This window comes from Haliotis rufescens, unplaced genomic scaffold (genome assembly GCF_023055435.1).
Source record: "Haliotis rufescens isolate VD_foot unplaced genomic scaffold, xgHalRufe1.0.p SCAF_9, whole genome shotgun sequence".
NCBI classification, from domain to species: Eukaryota; Metazoa; Mollusca; class Gastropoda; order Lepetellida; family Haliotidae; genus Haliotis; species Haliotis rufescens.
The window spans coordinates 23,880,074-23,898,928 of NW_025964383.1; the positions used below are offsets into that span (position 1 = coordinate 23,880,074).

Consider the following 18,855-nt stretch of genomic DNA (forward strand, 5'->3'; position numbering starts at 1 on the left):
GCTTGATGCTGCATCACAAGCCTTTCAGTTAAACGTCCAATGTGAGTCATTACTGCTTGATGCTGCATCACCAACCTTTCAGTTAACATCCTATGTGAGTCAGTACTGCATGATGCTGCATCACCAACCTTTCAGGTAAACATCCAATGTGAGTCATTACTGCTTGATGCTGCATCACAAGCCTTTCAGGTAAACATCCAATGTGAGTCATTACTGCTTGATGCTGCATCACAAGCCTTTCAGTTAAACGTCCAATGTGAGTCATTACTGCTTGATGCTGCATCACAAGCCTTTCAGTTAAACGTCCAATGTGAGTCATAACTGCTTGATGCTGCATCACAAGCCTTTCAGTTAAACATCCTATGTGAGTCATTACTGCTTGATGCTGCATTACCAACCTTTCAGGTAAACGTCCAATGTGAGTCATTACGGCTTGATGCTGCATCACCAACCTTTCAGTTAATGTCCTATGTGAGTCATTACTGCTTGATGCTGCATCACCAACCTTTCAGTTAATGTCCTATGTGAGTCATTACTGCTTGATGCTGCATCACCAACGTCAGTTAAACATCAAATGTGAGTCATTACTGCTTGATGCTGCATCACCAACCTTTCAGTTAAACATCCTATGTGAGTCATTACGGCTTGATGCTGCATCACCAACCTTTCAGTCAAACATCCTATGTGAGTCATTACTGCTTGATGCTGCATCACCAACCTTTCAGTTAATGTCCTATGTGAGTCATTACTGCTTGATGCTGCATCACCAACTTTTCAGTAAATGTCCTATGTGAGTCATTACTGCTTGATGCTGCATCACCAACCTTTCAGTTAAACATCAAATGTGAGTCATTACTGCTTGATGCTGCATCACCAACCTTTCAGTTAAACATCTAATGTGAGTCATTACTGCTTGATGCTGCATCACCAACCTTTCAGTTAAACATCCAATGTGAGCCATTACTGCTTGATGCTGCATCACCAACCTTTCAGTTAAACATCAAATGTGAGTCATTACTGCTTGATGCTGCATCACCAACCTTTCAGTTAAACATCAAATGTGAGTCATTACTGCTTGATGCTGCATCACCAACCTTTCAGTCAAACATCCTATGTGAGTCATTACTGCTTGATGCTGCATCACAAACCGTTCAGTTAATGTCCTATGTGAGTCATTACTGCTTGATGCTGCATCACCAACTTTTCAGTTAATCTCCTAAGTGAGTCATTACTGCTTGATGCTGCATCACCAACCTTTCAGTTAAACATCAAATGTGAGTCATTACTGCTTGATGCTGCATCACCAACCTTTCAGTTAAACATCAAATGTGAGTCATTACTGCTTGATGCTGCATCACAAGCCTTTCAGTTAAACATCAAATGTGAGTCATTACTGCTTGATGCTGCATCACCAACCTTTCAGTTTAACATCAAATGTGAGTCATTACTGCTTGATGCTGCATCACAAGCCTTTCAGTTAAACGTCCAATGTGAGTCATTACTGCTTGATGCTGCATCACAAGTCTTTCAGGTAAACATCCTATGAGAGTCATTACTGCTTGATGCTGCATCACAAGCCTTTCAGGTAAACATCCTATGTGAGTCATTACTGCTTGATGCTGCATCACAAGTCTTTCAGGTAAACATCCTATGTGAGTCATTACTGCTTGATGCTGCATCACAAGCCTTTCAGGTAAACATCCAATGTGAGTCATAACTGCTTGATGCTGCATCACAAGCCTTTCAGGTAAACATCCAATGTGAGTCATTACTGCTTGATGCTGCATCACCAACCTTTCAGTTAAACGTCCAATGTGAGTCATAACTGCTTGATGCTGCATCACAAGCCTTTCAGTTAAACGTCCAATGTGAGTCATTACTGCTTGATGCTGCATCACAAGCCTTTCAGTTAAACGTCCAATGTGAGTCATAACTGCTTGATGCTGCATCACAAGCCTTTCAGTTAAACATCCAATGTGAGTCATTACTGCTTGATGCTGCATCACCAACCTTTCAGTTAAACATCAAATGTGAGTCATTACTGCTTGATGCTGCATCACCAACCTTTCAGTTAAACATCAAATGTGAGTCATTACTGCTTGATGCTGCATCACCAACCTTTCAGTCAAACATCCTATGTGAGTCATTACTGCTTGATGCTGCATCACAAACCGTTCAGTTAATGTCCTATGTGAGTCATTACTGCTTGATGCTGCATCACCAACTTTTCAGTTAATCTCCTAAGTGAGTCATTACTGCTTGATGCTGCATCACCAACCTTTCAGTTAAACATCAAATGTGAGTCATTACTGCTTGATGCTGCATCACCAACCTTTCAGTTAAACATCAAATGTGAGTCATTACTGCTTGATGCTGCATCACAAGCCTTTCAGTTAAACATCAAATGTGAGTCATTACTGCTTGATGCTGCATCACCAACCTTTCAGTTTAACATCAAATGTGAGTCATTACTGCTTGATGCTGCATCACAAGCCTTTCAGTTAAACGTCCAATGTGAGTCATTACTGCTTGATGCTGCATCACAAGTCTTTCAGGTAAACATCCTATGAGAGTCATTACTGCTTGATGCTGCATCACAAGCCTTTCAGGTAAACATCCTATGTGAGTCATTACTGCTTGATGCTGCATCACAAGTCTTTCAGGTAAACATCCTATGTGAGTCATTACTGCTTGATGCTGCATCACAAGCCTTTCAGGTAAACATCCAATGTGAGTCATAACTGCTTGATGCTGCATCACAAGCCTTTCAGGTAAACATCCAATATGAGTCATTACTGCTTGATGCTGCATCACCAACCTTTCAGTTAAACGTCCAATGTGAGTCATAACTGCTTGATGCTGCATCACAAGCCTTTCAGTTAAACGTCCAATGTGAGTCATTACTGCTTGATGCTGCATCACAAGCCTTTCAGTTAAACATCCAATGTGAGTCATAACTGCTTGATGCTGCATCACAAGCCTTTCAGTTAAACATCCTATGTGAGTCATTACGGCTTGATGCTGCATCACCAACCTTTCAGTTAATGTCCTATGTGAGTCATTACTGCTTGATGCTACATCACCAACTTTTCAGTTAATGTCCTATGTGAGTCATTACTGCTTGATGCTGCATCACCAACCTTTCAGTTAAACATCAAATGTAAGTCATTACTGCTTGATGCTGCATCACCAACTTTTCAGTTAATGTCCTATGTGAGTCATTACTGCTTGATGCTGCATCAGCAACCTTTCAGTTAATGTCCTATGTGAGTCATTACTGCATGATGCTGCATCACCAACCTTTCAGTTAATGTCCTATGTGAGTCATTACTGCTTGATGCTGCATCACCAACCTTTCAGTTAATGTCCTATGTGAGTCATTACTGCTTGATGCTGCATCACCAACCTTTCAGTTAAACATCCAATGTGAGTCATTACTGCTTGATGCTGCATCACCAACTTTTCAGTTAATGTCCTATGTGAGTCATTACTGCTTGATGCTGCATCACCAACCTTTCAGTTAAACATCCTAAGTGAGTCATTACTGCTTGATGCTGCATCACCAACCTTTCAGTTAGTGTCCTAAGTGAGTCATTACTGCTTGATGCTGCATCACCAACCTTTCAGTTAATGTCCTATGTGAGTCATTACTGCTTGATGCTGCATCACCAACTTTTCAGTTAATGTCCTATGTGAGTCATTACTGCTTGATGCTGCATCACCAACCTTTCAGTTAAACATCCAATGTGAGTCATTACTGCTTGATGCTGCATCACCAACTTTTCAGTTAATGTCCTATGTGAGTCATTACTGCTTGATGCTGCATCACCAACCTTTCAGTTAAACATCCTAAGTGAGTCATTTCTGCTTGATGCTGCATCACCAACCTTTCAGTTAATGTCCTATGTGAGTCATTACTGCTTGATGCTGCATCACCAACTTTTCAGTTAAACATCAAATGTGAGTCATTACTGAATGATGCTGCATCACCAACCTTTCAGTTAAACATCCTAAGTGAGTCATTACTGCTTGATGCTGCATCACCAACCTTTCAGTTAACATCAAATGTGAGTCATTACTGCTTGGTGCTGCATCACCAACCTTTCAGTTAAACATCAAATGTGAGTCATTACTGCTTGATGCTGCATCACCAACCTTTCAGTTAAACATCCAATGTGAGTCATTACTGCTTGATGCTGCATCAGCAACCTTTCAGTTAAACATCAAATGTGAGTCATTACTGCTTGATGCTGCATCACCAACCTTTCAGTTATACATCCGATGTGAGTCATTACTGCTTGATGCTGCATCACCAACCTTTCAGTTAATGTCCAATGTGAGTCATTACTGCTTGATGCTGCATCACCAACCTTTCAGTTAATGTCCGATGTGAGTCATTACTGCTTGATGCTGCATCACCAACCTTTCAGGTAATGTCCTATGTGAGTCATTACTGCTTGATGCTGCATCACCAACTTTTCAGTTAATGTCCTATGTGAGTCATTACTGCTTGATGCTGCATCACCAACCTTTCAGTTAAACATCCTATGTGAGTCATTACTGCTTGATGCTGCATCAGCAACCTTTCAGTCAAACATCCTATGTGAGTCAATACTGCTTGATGCTGCATCACCAACCTTTCAGTCAAACATCCTATGTGAGTCATTACTGCTTGATGCTGCATCACCAACCTTTCAGTTAATGTCCTATGTGAGTCATTACTGCTTGATGCTGCATCACCAACCTTTCAGTCAAACATCCTATGTGAGTCATTACTGCTTGATGCTGCATCACCAACCTTTCAGTCAAACATCCTATGTGAGTCATTACTGCTTGATGCTGCATCACCAACCTTTCAGTTAATGTCCTATGTGAGTCATTACTGCTTGATGCTGCATCACCAACCTTTCAGTCAAACATCCTATGTGAGTCATTACTGCTTGATGCTGCATCACCAACCTTTCAGTCAAACATCCTATGTGAGTCATTACTGCTTGATGCTGCATCACCAACCTTTCAGTTAAATGCTGTAAGCCATTAACAGCACATTCTACACACTGAGAAGCAGGTGAACCATTTATCAATCTCACCAGGTTCATTTCCACATTTGATCAGACTCATATAGATTGACATTTGTGTGAATGTGATTGTTGTGAAGCATCTTTCTTTCAACAATAAGAATCTTGCACCTATCCACAGACTACCGCAAAATTAAACATAATTCATATGAAAGATATAAACAATAGATGATTTATTTCACATAGCGTACAGAAGACAAAACATGAACTTCCAACAGGATCATTGTTAACAGGATCATTGTTAACAGGATCATTGTTAACATGAACAATTCAGAAATAAATAGAATCGTTCCTTTGAGGGTTCCTTCTTGAACACAATCATGTCCAGTACAGAAGGGCTCTGCCTCACAGAGGCAGACACATTTCATTTGGGATGAGTGAGTGAATGAGTAAGCATGGTTTTATTCCACTCTAAGCAATATTCCAGCAATATTCCAGCAATATCATGGCAGGGAAAACACATTGTGCCCTTGTTGGGAATCGAACCCAGGTCGTAGTTGTGATGAGTGAACACTTTAACTACTAGGCTACCCCACCACCCTCATTTCAACTTGCAGTGTTAGAAATTGGCACAAGTCCTGTAGTCCTTGCCAAACTGCCCAATAGTTAAGGTATCATAAGGACTTGTAGAAATTTGCTATTTCTAAGGGTTTTGCTATATGTTATCATTGTAAGGACTAGTGGACTAAAAATGTTAGTCTCTACAACTGACTTGTGGTTTATGTAAAAGGTAGAACTTTTTAGGAAACAGGCAGTCCATTCAGATTTTCACTAGTCTCATAACTAGCAGACTAATTATCAGCTGTGTTTCATCAAATCCCGCCTATTTACCTGAACTAGAAAGATACTGATAGTCCTTTTCAAAGCTTTTCGAAAGTGAATTCCAACAAATTGAACTTGATTATGATGCATCACCAAACATTCATTCAGTCACAGTGAACACTCATAAACACTTAAGTCCTGAAAACAATAAAACTGTATCAAGTTCTTCTTGGGTCGATGGAGTAACGACATTAGATCATTAATCCCAATGAGGAATCTGCCAGGATCTTCAGCTTGAGTTTTGTTTGTTTGTTTGTTTGTTTGTTGTTTAACACCACACTCAGCAATATTACAGCTATATGACAGCGGTCTGTACATAATCAAGTCTAGACCAGACAATTCAGTGATTGACATTATAAGCTTTAGTAATTACATCTTCATTAACAATAGAGTTTAAAGGTGTTCAAGTTTCAGGGTGTATTTAATTACTGCAGAGTACAAATTTTAAAGGACTTATGTACCCTTGCTAATAGAACCCTTCCACAACATCACTACATCACTGTCTTCAAACAACCGTTCATAAATTATTTCCCTGCTGAATCGCTATGGCACACTTTTTCCTATGACCAAACAGCCCCCTGGGGTACTTGTACACCTTCCCACAAACACAAACATATGTCTTGACATTTCCTATCCCATGCACAGCCTCCATGTGGTATTTCCGGTTGCTAGGGTTGGTGAAACTCTTGCCACACTCATCACACTGCCACTGCCGCTTCCCGTAGGAAACTGTTTCTGAATGGTCAGAGAAGGGAAATCTCGGGTCATGGGGCTGTTGTCCAAAAGGGTAAAACAAATGACCTTGACCTGTGGTCTGACCTGAAGGTCTGGACAAATCCTGACCTGAAAACAAAACAAACACCTACAGTGATGGAGGCTGGTCATGAGGTAGAAATTTGAGGGACTTGCTGGAAGCAAGGTAAAGAATCGCACCAAACATCATGAAACGTCAAAGCCAGAGAATAACCAGTCACAATTCATCTACCAAAACAGATTCCAATGGGCGTAATAGGCAAAACTGTAGTGACCATTATACGAATGGATCACCGAAAATCATTGATGACACCAATTGTTTTCGGGAACAAGGTCCGTCCCGCCCTATCGGCAGGAAATCCATCCTTTCCCGTAAGTGTATTGAGAACAAATACTGCTATGAGCATACTATTGCACCTCTTAAGTAACAGCGTAACGCCTCTTCAGAACTAGTGATGATTTGAAAGCGTCCATGACCTGAAGGCGACACATCACTGAGAAAATAAAATGACAGCAGTTGCCATCTTGTCACCCAACACTATCAAATATTTTGATAGATATCATGAGGATAAAATATATGTATAACAAACACACTATGAAGTGTTTCATCAGTTGTTTTTATTAAGATTAAAATTTGATTTTCCATGACATCCATGTAGATGAAAAAATTAAAGTGAGTGAGTATGATTTTACATCGCTTTTAGCATTATTCCAGCAATATCACGGAAGGGGACACCAGAAATGGGCTTCACACATTGTACCCTGGGGAATCGAACCCGGGTCTTTGGCGTGACTGGCGAATGCTTTAACCACTCGGCTAAAGCCTACACACACACATAATCAGTGATACATCCATTAACATCTTACAACTTCCCCTGCATGTTAGGAACCTCAGGAGCACTGGCGTGTTAGGTCACATCATCACAAGTTTGACTTGAAGAATAATATTGCGTCTGGATAGGGCTTGCTATAAAGATCGCCAATTGGAATTATCGTCGATGGAAAGAAGTATTAACGATTATCGATATGAAAATAGTCTCATCGATGATATCTCACATAAACAACTGTGCTGAAATAAAGTATAAATTTACCCAAACAGACTGGTTATTGTCAATAATGTCAAAGCCAAAGACGGAAAGCAACTGTTTTTGTTATAACTTAAATATCCACAAAGTGATCCGTGCATGAAGTGGCATGAAGTATGTTATTTTTGGGTTTTGGTTTTTTTTCATATTTGCTACTTCTCCGTTAGGAGTTACTTCTCCGACAGGCTGTCATATAGCTGGAATATTGCTGAGTATGGCGTTAAAACAACAAACAAACAAACAAACAAAACTTCTCCAATATGTACCGATAATTGATCAATATTCAGTTATTGATTATCAATCTCTATGATCTGTATCGATAGCCAGCCCTAGTCTTGTATGCTTACAAAAATGGAATGGAGTAAAAAAAATTACATTGTGAGAACTGGAGGATGTAAGATGGGGGATGTATGGCTGTTTGAACTGTTAAAAATAATAAATAGTGTAGATTTCATGTTTCATATAAAAGACATTTAGTTCTAGTTCGAAATACATTCCAAGTTTATGGTGTCAATGGTTGATTCTCTTCAATGTAAATTTGAAATCTTAGCCATAATAGGCTAATAGCCAAAAAGCCAAAAAGCAAGAGTGGCCTCAACTCAAACAGATGCAGAAAAATCCCTGCCTCATGTTGCATATTATAGTTAAAACTATCCATTTTAGTTGAAAATTTTGGTTGAAAATGTAAAACCTCAAGTAAGGGAAAAGCCCGAGGGCTGAAGGTTTTACAACCCCAACCGTCTACATGTGGGAAATACCACAAAGAACAAGAAAACACCAGGATGGCTCATAGTGAAACAATACAGTTGTCGCGGTATCAAACAAATTCAGTGAAAGTGGGCAAGAGAAAGACCAAGTGCAGAATGCAGACAACTAAAGTCATGACATGTGAGATTGAACACCCTTTCACCACCTGCCCCGGTGACTCAGGGAATACATTGGGTTACAACACTAAATGTGATATGTGAGGTTGCAGTTTCGCGTCACGTCATGGAATTGTCATTTAAAACACATCATTGTGACTTGGAATTAGATTAGATGCATATTAAAACTCTGTTTAAACAATTCAATTGTAAAAATTAGGTTTTACAATTCCAATGTAAAACCTCTAGGCTGGTCTCACTTGTAAGTACTACCTCTCACAAGGGTACTATGTGACAGCAAGATACCTAAAATACTATAAGAAAAAGTGGTAGGTTTACGCTAAAAAAAATTAAATAGTTTTGGTTCTCAGGCTCTGCCTGCATCATGATAAAGTCTGCCTCATGTTTTGTTATTATTTCTATTTTAAAAATAAAATTTAAATTTGTTTTAATTATTCCACGTCTTGAAAACACATCACATTACCAGTGCAGTAGCCAAGATGGCACCAGAAGTGATCATTATTCTTAAGCGTGTTAGTTTATCAAATGTTGTCATATATACTACTCACTATTGACAGGGATATTCGGAGAGTACAGGTGGAGTATAAATCTGACTGGATCTGTGGAGACGCTGGACCTTACACACACATTAAGCTTTACTAAATGCGTTGTCATGAAAGTTAAAAAAGATTCTGAATTTTTACCACTGGTTTAAGGAGTTATACACCAAACTTATCACAAAACTAGATTATTTCGAAAAGAATAACTTTTTTTCTTGACTTGATATTGTACTTGTTGGCTTGTAATGCTTCTTCCTGCTTCAGTTAATGATAATGTATATAAAGTTGAATGTTGTGGGCTAGAAACACATAGGGTACAAGTATATTTATTTGCATTTACAGTATTCCACGTAATAAGCGATCCACTCTAATAAGTGCCCACGGCGATATTTTCTGCTATATTGGCTAGTGTACAATCCCAATTAGCACCCCTTCCGATTGACCAATGTACACAAGACCTTTTTATTTGTGTAGAATACGCACTCGTATGTTAAATGCACCCTTAATTATGGGCAATTAAATTTTGAAAAAATATATTTGTCGTTTATAATACGCAAAGACTTTTCTTTTGTATCATTCTAGGGTGTCAGCATAAACCACAATATTTACAATCTTTTAACTGTCTTTTTTTTCTCACCAAAATTATATTCTAATAAGAGCCCCCTATTTCCAATTTTGAGAGCGCCCTGGAGGCTTATTACGTCAAATACGGTAGTGACGTCAAATCAGTTATATCTCCAAAAATTCATTCATTTATGAAAGACAATTTCAGCAAAACTGAATGACTAATTTACTTTAAAATGCATGACGTTTATGTGACATGGTTGGTAATTTCCGTTTCGTGACAGTAACAAAGCCATACCCTGTCCATTCTCTAGATATTTCTGATGTGTGGAATGTGTGGAATTAAAATATCGATGTATTCCCAAAAACATACTACCACAGAAATAGGGATCATGAATAGAATTACTTACACTTTGACAACTGAAAACATAATTTTCCATCATAAATCACTTACCCAAATGCCACTGCTGACAGTAAATGATGTCAGTTTAAACATGTGGTCTAGTGGCATCTGTCTGGTCCACTTACAGATTCACAACCCCCATCTTGGAATTTCCAAATACCGTATTCGACGTAATAAGCGCCCACGGCGATATTTGCTAATATATTGGCTAGTGAACAATCCCAATTAGCACCCCTTCCGATTGATCAATGTACACAAGACTTATTTATTCGCGTATAATACACACTTGTGTGTTATATGCACCCACAATTATGGGCAATTAAGTTCTGGAAAAATATATCTCTCGTATATAAACATTTCAGGCTGTCGGCATAAACCACAAAATTTATCTTTCAACTCTGTTTTTTTCACCAATATAATATTCTAATAAGAGCCCCTTATTTCTAATTTTGAGAGCGCCCTGGGCGCTTATTATGTCAAATACGGTACGTCATAAGCATAAAATACAAAATGTGAATTGGATTTTTTCGGTAATGAAATTTCCAGATAAAAGTGTACGAAGCACTCATAAATGGTTTGAATCAGGTCCTCTCGTACAGCTGTATATCCAATAGTGTGGTTGTGCTGCACAACACTAGCTGGTGATAATTGCGTCACATATGATGACATCTTTAAAAATGGCTTTAAAATGAACTTGGACCACCTGACACTACCACATCCCTGTCATTGGGAGTAAATGGTTCCTGGCATCATAATAAGGGGCGTTTCTTGTGATGCTTCATGTAACAAAGCTTCTATTTTGGTAAATATTTTATGAGCACAACTTTATCCTCACTGTTATTAAATTTCACAAATACTGCAGGGGCATTTCGAACGATGATTTTAAAGACATTGCTGTGCAACTGACATAAGATTGTTTAAAATATCAGATCTATGTTTGAAAAACCTGATTGGACAAGCTCTGGCTGGTAGAGAGGTTTTATGGTATTGGTGTGTATGGTTTTACGCCGCTTTTAGCAAATATTCCAGCAATATCACGGTGGGGGACACCAGAAATGAGCTTCACACATTGTACCCATGTCGGGAATCGAACCCGGGTCTTCGGCGTGACGAGCGAATGCTTTAACCACTAGGCTACCCGACCGCCCCTGTTGGAAATAACAGCCTGCTAGATGGCCTGTGGCGGGTAGATTTCATGTCGGGCCCGTAGTTTCAAATTGCTATGGGTCCTAAGGGCCTGCAGTAAGTTTACGTGTCGTGTCAACATATTTGTGACAAGAAGCTGCAGTTTTAGAAATGAGGGCCTGAAAAGTTTAGTCGGGACCTGCAGCTTCAATAGTCTGTAGGTCCTGATGACAGCCTTGCAATTTATTTTTTCTCAAACATTGACCATGTGAGTGAGTGAGTTGGGGTTAACACCGCTTTTAACAGTATTTCAGTCATATCACGGCGTGTCAGCTTAATGTGGGAGGAAAGCCCGAAGTGATGCAGGTCTAAGACATTTACCACTTCGGTGAAACCCACGAGCATGGGTATGGTGCTGACAAACCTAGAAACATAATCGGGACGAACCGGGATTCGAACCCACAATCATAGGTTTCTGGCGTGCCCAATGGACGCAACTCTGCACAGCGAATTGCGGCGCCTTAGACGACTGGGCCACCCGCGCCCCCCATTGACCATGTGGATACCAAAGCTTGAAGAGGGACATTCAGAATAACCCGAATTTACGTTTCATATTTTTCTCTATCCAGGGAAACTGGAATCTGTTTGTGGACCTGGGTATCTGTGAACCCAGACAAAATATACCTTATTGCTGTTAACATGTCCCATAATTATTTTAATATTCACGTCATATTCCCTTAATATTCCTTTTTGCAGTTCACAATTTCCCTGTCTTTCTATGCATGTTCATTTCTTTGTAAAAAGATTGTTGCAATCCCCACATTATATTCCTTGGGAAGACTTCAAGTCCAGGCCCAACAAAGAACAGCATGTTTCTTATTACTTAATTTTCCAGAAATATTCAAGCCATACTATTTGACCTAAAAATAAGGATTCACTTCTTTCACTGAAGAGTTCCTTATCTGTACAAGTTTTTTGTAGTAATCAGGGCCAGAGTGACTGCGGTTATAAACAACATTCAAAACATGTAACAACTGTGTTGAAGATGCTTTCTGGGGGTGTCTGTTATACAGCCATGGCCCAACTAAAACGTATGTCAACTTTAGGGCTGGGACGGGTAACTCGAGTACCCAAGGCGGGTGGGTACTGAGTAGAACCCCGGTACCCACAGGACTACCCGGACCCATGGTTAGTCACATGATATATTGTTTAATGACAAAAATTATCTAGAACTCGATGGTTATACTAAAGTCACTAATGTTCGCATTTCTTTCTGACTGTGCACCCATTCCTTCTGATTTTTCATATGGTTGAATAAGGATATAACTTAATTCAGATTCAGCGTATGAATGACCAGATTGTTTAATACATGTATCTAAATACGTTTTGCCTGGGCTATGCTAAAAATGTTCCCAATCGGACATTTTGAGACGTCTCCTGAGACCTACAGTAGGTACCCGGGTAGGGTCGGGTAATAGGGGGGTGGGTACCCGGGTAGTAAATTTGGACTCGTCCCAGCCCTAGTCAACTTATCACATTCTCTGAGGCAGTCCTCAAGTGTTCTTCTATATCTATGGACAAGGAACATTAGCCACCTTATCACATTCTTTAAAATAGATCCCAAATCTGGGGCTTTCTAGCATTCAAGAACATCACTCCCCATCAGTTCACAGGTCCCAGACTTTCAATGGACAAGAACAAGACTCGCCTGCTCATGTTCCCTGATGCAGCTCACAGGTCCCTGAGTTTCTGTGTCTTCTCAAAGCTCTCATGTATTTGTACACCTTTCCACACTCACATGGAAACACAGCATGGTTGTGCACAGACTCAAAATGAACCTTCTTGGTTCCAGACTCTGTGAACTGCTTCCCACAAATTTCACACTGAAACTGTTTGGAATTTTTGTTTCTAGATGTGTCAAAGGTTACTTGCTGGAAAAACAAATCTTCCCCTAAAGGAAAGAGATTTTCTGAGTGGAGAGCATGTCCCTTGGGTGCTTGTGCTGGGCTAGAATCCAAACTCATTGTACTTTCAGTTAATGCCTGCCTTGCATATACACAGCCATTACCTGAAAGTAACAAAAAGTCAAATCTGAGGCCAAGAAAATGAATGGAACTCTTTTATTTTCATATGAATTCCTGCTTTTTACAAAACCTTGGAACTGTCTTGGTATTTCCAGACTTAAAGAAACAAAACGAATCAAAGTGAGTTTTATCACAAGTTACTCTTTTGAACCAGTTATATATATATATTACATGAAACAGAAAACAAAATGTTATCAACATGATCAATACTCTGTAAATCAGTGGATTGGTAGATCATATAGATTTGAAGGAAGGTTGGTGACTTTACTATGTGGTCGTTTGTGAATTTCTGTAAACAATGAACTAAAACCTTCTTGCCTTAATGTATTGGTGAAATACCAGCTTATCATATTATGAGACATTTTTGCTTGGCAAGAAACTGTTGTGAGTGAGTGAATTTGGTTTAACGTTGCTGTGAGCAGTATTCTAGTTATATCACTGAATGTCTGCTAACTTTGAGTGAGTGAGTGAGTATGGTTTTACACCACTTTTAGCAAAATTCCAGCAATATCACGGCGGGGGACACCAGAAATGGGCTTCACAAATTGTACCCACGTCGGGATTCAAACCCGGGTCTTCGGCGTGACGAGCGAACGCTTTAACCACGAGGCTACCCGACCGGCCCCTGCTTACTTTGGGAGGTAAGCCTGTAGTGATGGGGGGATTTGGTGAAACCCACAGGTATGGTGCTGACAAACCTAAAAACATAATTGGGGCAAACTAGGAGTTGAACTCATGAATTCTGGCGCGCCAAGGGACAGTGCCCATTTTGCACAGTGAATTGCAGGGCCTTTGAAGGCGGGGGCCACCGTGCCCCAACAGAGTACAAGTCCTGCTCAAAGTTGTCTGACCTAATTAGTGAGTACCTACCAAGGTGTCTGTGTTACTTAAGATAAACTAGCAACAAGTACTGCCTGAGAACCAAGGTGCCGTTATACAAAACGACTTAAGCACGACTGTCGTAAGTCTATGTTAACATATGGGGTTACGATCACCTTAGCGCTAAGATCTCTTTGTACAACGGCACCCAGGACACACAATGTCCAGTAAACAAATGAAATATAAAATATGATTATTAAACAATATTTATTGATTCCCATTTGATGAAAGTTGTCAACAAACTGCACATACACACCTTCAATAACATGCACAATTTCTTCCCACAGAAAGTACACAATATGCAATATAAAAGTCTTCATGAACATCATGAACTAGGTAAACACAGTTCCCATGTGTAAACCGCCTGAGGTAAACATGATCACTGGGTACATTACATAATTATGCATCAATAAAATCTCCCACTAATTCTGTTTGCATTATTAAAACCAATCAAAGTGGTAGATTGCACATCTAGCTGACATATCTATTCTGGAAAGAAATATTCTTTTCGTTCAGTGTCCACAGAGCTCCAGATAAGCTGCGTATCTGCGCAAAATACGCATCAGAAATGCAGAAATATGCAGTAAAATAAAAACCAAGCATATCTAATACGTAATGAACATTACAGATAAGCTACAAAAATAAAACTTGTGCGTATCATCAAAATATTAATTAGCAAATCAGCAACTTATTTTGAAATTATAAATGGGCATTCCGCCAACCTTGCCAAACTCCACGATGACAGTTACATCACGATCATTTGCCATCACACTTTCTTGTGGAAGTATTGTGGTATTTTTTAGTCCTATAAAGCTTCGAGTATGCAGCAAATACCTTTCAGGGCCGGAAGAGAATTGCAGATTTATTGAATGAGTAAACATGATGTTGAACCAGAATCTTCTTTTGTTCTATGTGTGAACTTCAATTTCTTGTCAATCATGGAGTGGCAAGAGGAAGTGGCAACAATCAGACATTTACCGGTGAGATCCAACAGTACTGCCATGGTGAGGTGAGGTGAAATGGGATTTAACGTCGCGTCCAAGATTATTGCACTTATATAGCGACATGCATGTACGTGTATGTGTTTGTGTGGCTGCTTGTACTAGTCCGTACTGATGCCGATTTATAGTGCTAGCTCACTGAGATACCATGCCACAGTTTAACATGAATACCCCACTCAGACACAGTATACTGACTCCGAGCCGACCAGTCCTTGTTTTAGCCCCTTAATGCCGAGCGCCAGACAGGGTAACAACAAGTACCATCTTTTAACGTCTTTTGGTATGACGCGGTCAGGGATCGAACCCCGGAACTTCAGCTCTTGGGCAGACGCCTCTACCATTAGACCATGGAGGCGGTCAGTACTGCTATGGAACTGACACAGAATATTAATCAGTGTGAACATAGGATTTAATTAACCACAATCAGCAGATCCTGGCACAACAAAGAAATGCAACTCATCACACCCATGCCGCCTTAGACTGAACTAGTTTGTGACTAAATGTCACTTAAATAACCAAACGATGACATCAAGCACATATCCATGACAACAGCCATATCAAAATCAATGGGTGTTACGGTTCAGTGATCATAGCAAATAAGAGAATCAGATATTATCAACAGCTTCCCATGCAGGTAAAAAAAATAATAAAAAAATATAATAAACAAACTCTTAGTCCATGCTTCTGGACTCAATAATGCTTCAGATTCAAGGTCTAATGTATCTATATATATATCTATATATATACACTCTAAAGTTGGACCCGTGAAGATCTGGGGTAGAATAGGTCTTCAGGAATCCATGCTTGCCGTAAAAGGCGACCATGCTTGTCGTAAAAGGAGACTAACGGGATCGGGTGGTCAGGATTCCTTGAAGCATGACATACCAATTGCGTGGATCGATGCTCATGATATTAATCACTGGATTGTCTGGTCTAAACTCAATTATTTACAGACTGCTGTCATATAGCTGGAATATTGCTGAGTGCGGCGTAAAACAAACCAAAAAAAACAAAAAGTTGAGCAGCAACCATTCAAATGAGGGGAGAGTGAGTGAGTTTGGTATGACACTACTTTGAACATCATTCTGTTATATCACATCTATAAGACAGATGATGGACGAAGGCCCAACCTGAGTGATGCAGGTCTTAACGCTCTTGAAAAACCCATGAGCACAGAAAAGTTGCATATAAACCTAGAAACATAATCAGGGCAAATTTGGGATCTGAACCCACGATGATACTGTCAAGATTGTACGCATGCCAAAGGGGGCATGGGTGGCCCAGTCGTTTAATGCACCGCGATTCGCTGTGCAGAGTTGCGTCCCTTGGGAACGCCAGAAACCTATGATTGAGGGTTTGAAACCTTGTTCGCCCCGATTATGTTTCTAGGTTTGTCAGCACCATACCCGTGCTCATGGGTTTCACCAAAGTGGTAAACGTCCGAGACCTGCATCACTTCGGGCTTTGCTCCCACATTCAGCTGACACGCCGTGATATAACTGGAATACTGTTAAAAGCGGCGTTAAACCCAACTCACTCACTCACTCACATGCCAAAGAGGGGAAACTCTTCACAGCAAATTGTGGTGCCCTTGTAGACCGGGACACCAGTACCCCTTGAAATAGACATAACATTACAAACGAGCAGTGATGACCGGGACACAGGCTTACAAAATTTTGCTACCAAAAAAGATTTGGTTGGCCGGAAAACAAACAACACAAAAAGTAGGTATAGCTCCATATTTTTAAAGTTTATTTGAAAGAAAGTTGTTTGGGTTGGTCAGGTTAGTGGGAAAAATGAGTTAATACTGCCTAAAGTGAAGGATGTTCAGTACTTCTACAGCAACCTGCAGTCTCTACTTCTGGGTAGGCTTTTGGTCTCTTTTAGGTTTGCAGCAACCGGAGACAATATAAAATGCATTTAGTCAACAAACATTCAATAACTTATTCTAGTTTTGTATGATTTTTGTAGTTGTAAATTCATATTTTTCTAATCCACCTAGTTAAAGCAATTGGGCAACAAAAATAAACTAAAACTAATCATATACTTTCTTGGTTGGTTGGTTGGTTTGTTGTTTAACGCCGCACTCAGCAATATTCCAGCTATATGACAGCGGTCTGTAAATAATCGAGTCTGGATTAGACAATCCAGTGATTGATATCATGAGCATCAATCTACGCAATTGGAATCGATGACATGCATCATCCAAGTCAGCAAGCCTTACCACCCGATCCCGTTAGTCGCCTTTTACGACAAGCATAGTCACCTGTTACCTATAGACCTATTCTATACCTTGCTGTAAAAGGCGACAATGCTTGTCGTAAAAGGCGACTAACTGGATACTTTCTGATTCAGCCACAAAATAAAACAGGTATTGCTTTAGAAATGTACATCAGCACACATCTGGTCAATACAAATCCATTTTAGATGTGATATGTAACACAGTGAGTGAGTGAGTAAAGTTGGGTCTTAATGCCGCTTTGAACAGTATTCCAGTCATATCACGGCATGCCGGCTTGATCTGGGCAGAAAGCCCAAGGTGATGCAGGTCTAAGACGTTACCACATTAGTGAACCCACGAGCATGGGCATGGTGCTGACAAGCCTAGAAACATAATGCTGGCAAACCGGGATTCGAACCCACGATCACGACTTTCTGGCATGCCCAAAGGACGCAACTCATGGTTCCCCTACCCTCGACATGTAACACCAATCTCATCCTTCAGGTATGAGTGAGTGAGTTGGGTTTATTGCCGCTTTTAACAGTATTCCAGTTATATCACGGCGTGTCAGCTTAATGTGGGAGGAAAGCCCGAAGTGATGCAGGTCTCAGACGTTTACCACTTCGGTGAAACCCACGAGCACGGGTATGGTGCTGACAAACCTAGAAACATAATCGGGGCGAACCGGGATTTGAACCCACAATCATAGGTTTCTGGCATGCCCAAGGGACCCTTCAGGTTTGAAAGTTGGTTGTCCCTGAGTGTGGCAGCTGCACCTGATTTGCCACAAGATGTATTGGACAGTCTTTGATGTGTCGGAACAAACCTGGCTGATACTTATATATTTTTCCACACACACACGAAAATGTTTTATTTTCATGAACTGATTCGATGTGATATTTCCGAGCTGTCGGTGTGGCAAACAACTTGCCGCAAACTGAACAGGGAAACTTATTCTCAAAGCTGGTAGCATCAGTCTGTGATCGATGCAAGACCACAGTGTGGTCAGCATTGAAAAACAGAGGCATGTCTGGTAGTGTATGTCTGAACGAGTCACTGAATGGCATAACGTCCCTATGGTTTGGATCTAAGAACCCTCTCCCTGCGGCGCTCAGGTTACTTTCAGGCTGAGAGATGGCCTTGCTGGCATGCACACTCTCCATAGTGCCACCTGAAAGTAACAAAAACGACTTTTGGTCTTTGATAGGCATTCATAAGTTGGATGGGTAAAGAAACACTAGGGGGGGGGGGTTATGGAGTCAGTAAAAGGTAAGTGGTAGTTGACAATGTCTGAGCTGTACTTGGCAATGTCTGAACTGTACTTGGCAATGTCTGAGCTGTACTTGGCAATGTCTGAGCTGTACTTGGCAATGTCTGTGCTGTACTTGGCAATGTCTGAGCTGTACTTGGTAATGTC

At 40.3% G+C, this 18,855-nt stretch overlaps 1 protein-coding gene across 7 annotated transcripts in view; it reads right to left on the reverse strand.

Annotated features, from left to right (window-relative positions):
- LOC124116950 (protein glass-like) overlaps positions 1-18,855 on the reverse strand; it is a 55,057-nt gene that overhangs the window by 10,826 nt on the left and 25,376 nt on the right. Inside the window, exon 2 of one of the 7 annotated variants that reach the window (XM_046478610.2) lies at positions 5,655-6,743. The exons of 4 other annotated variants lie outside the window; for them this stretch is intronic. In XM_046478610.2, the coding sequence (XP_046334566.1) occupies positions 6,418-6,743 (326 nt within the window). In that variant the 3' untranslated portion in view covers positions 5,655-6,417. Of the gene's footprint in view, positions 1-5,654; positions 6,744-12,702; positions 13,322-17,463; positions 18,610-18,855 lie in introns of those variants that run through there. 2 more of the 7 variants (XM_046478608.2, XM_046478603.2) reach the window with 2 other exon arrangements.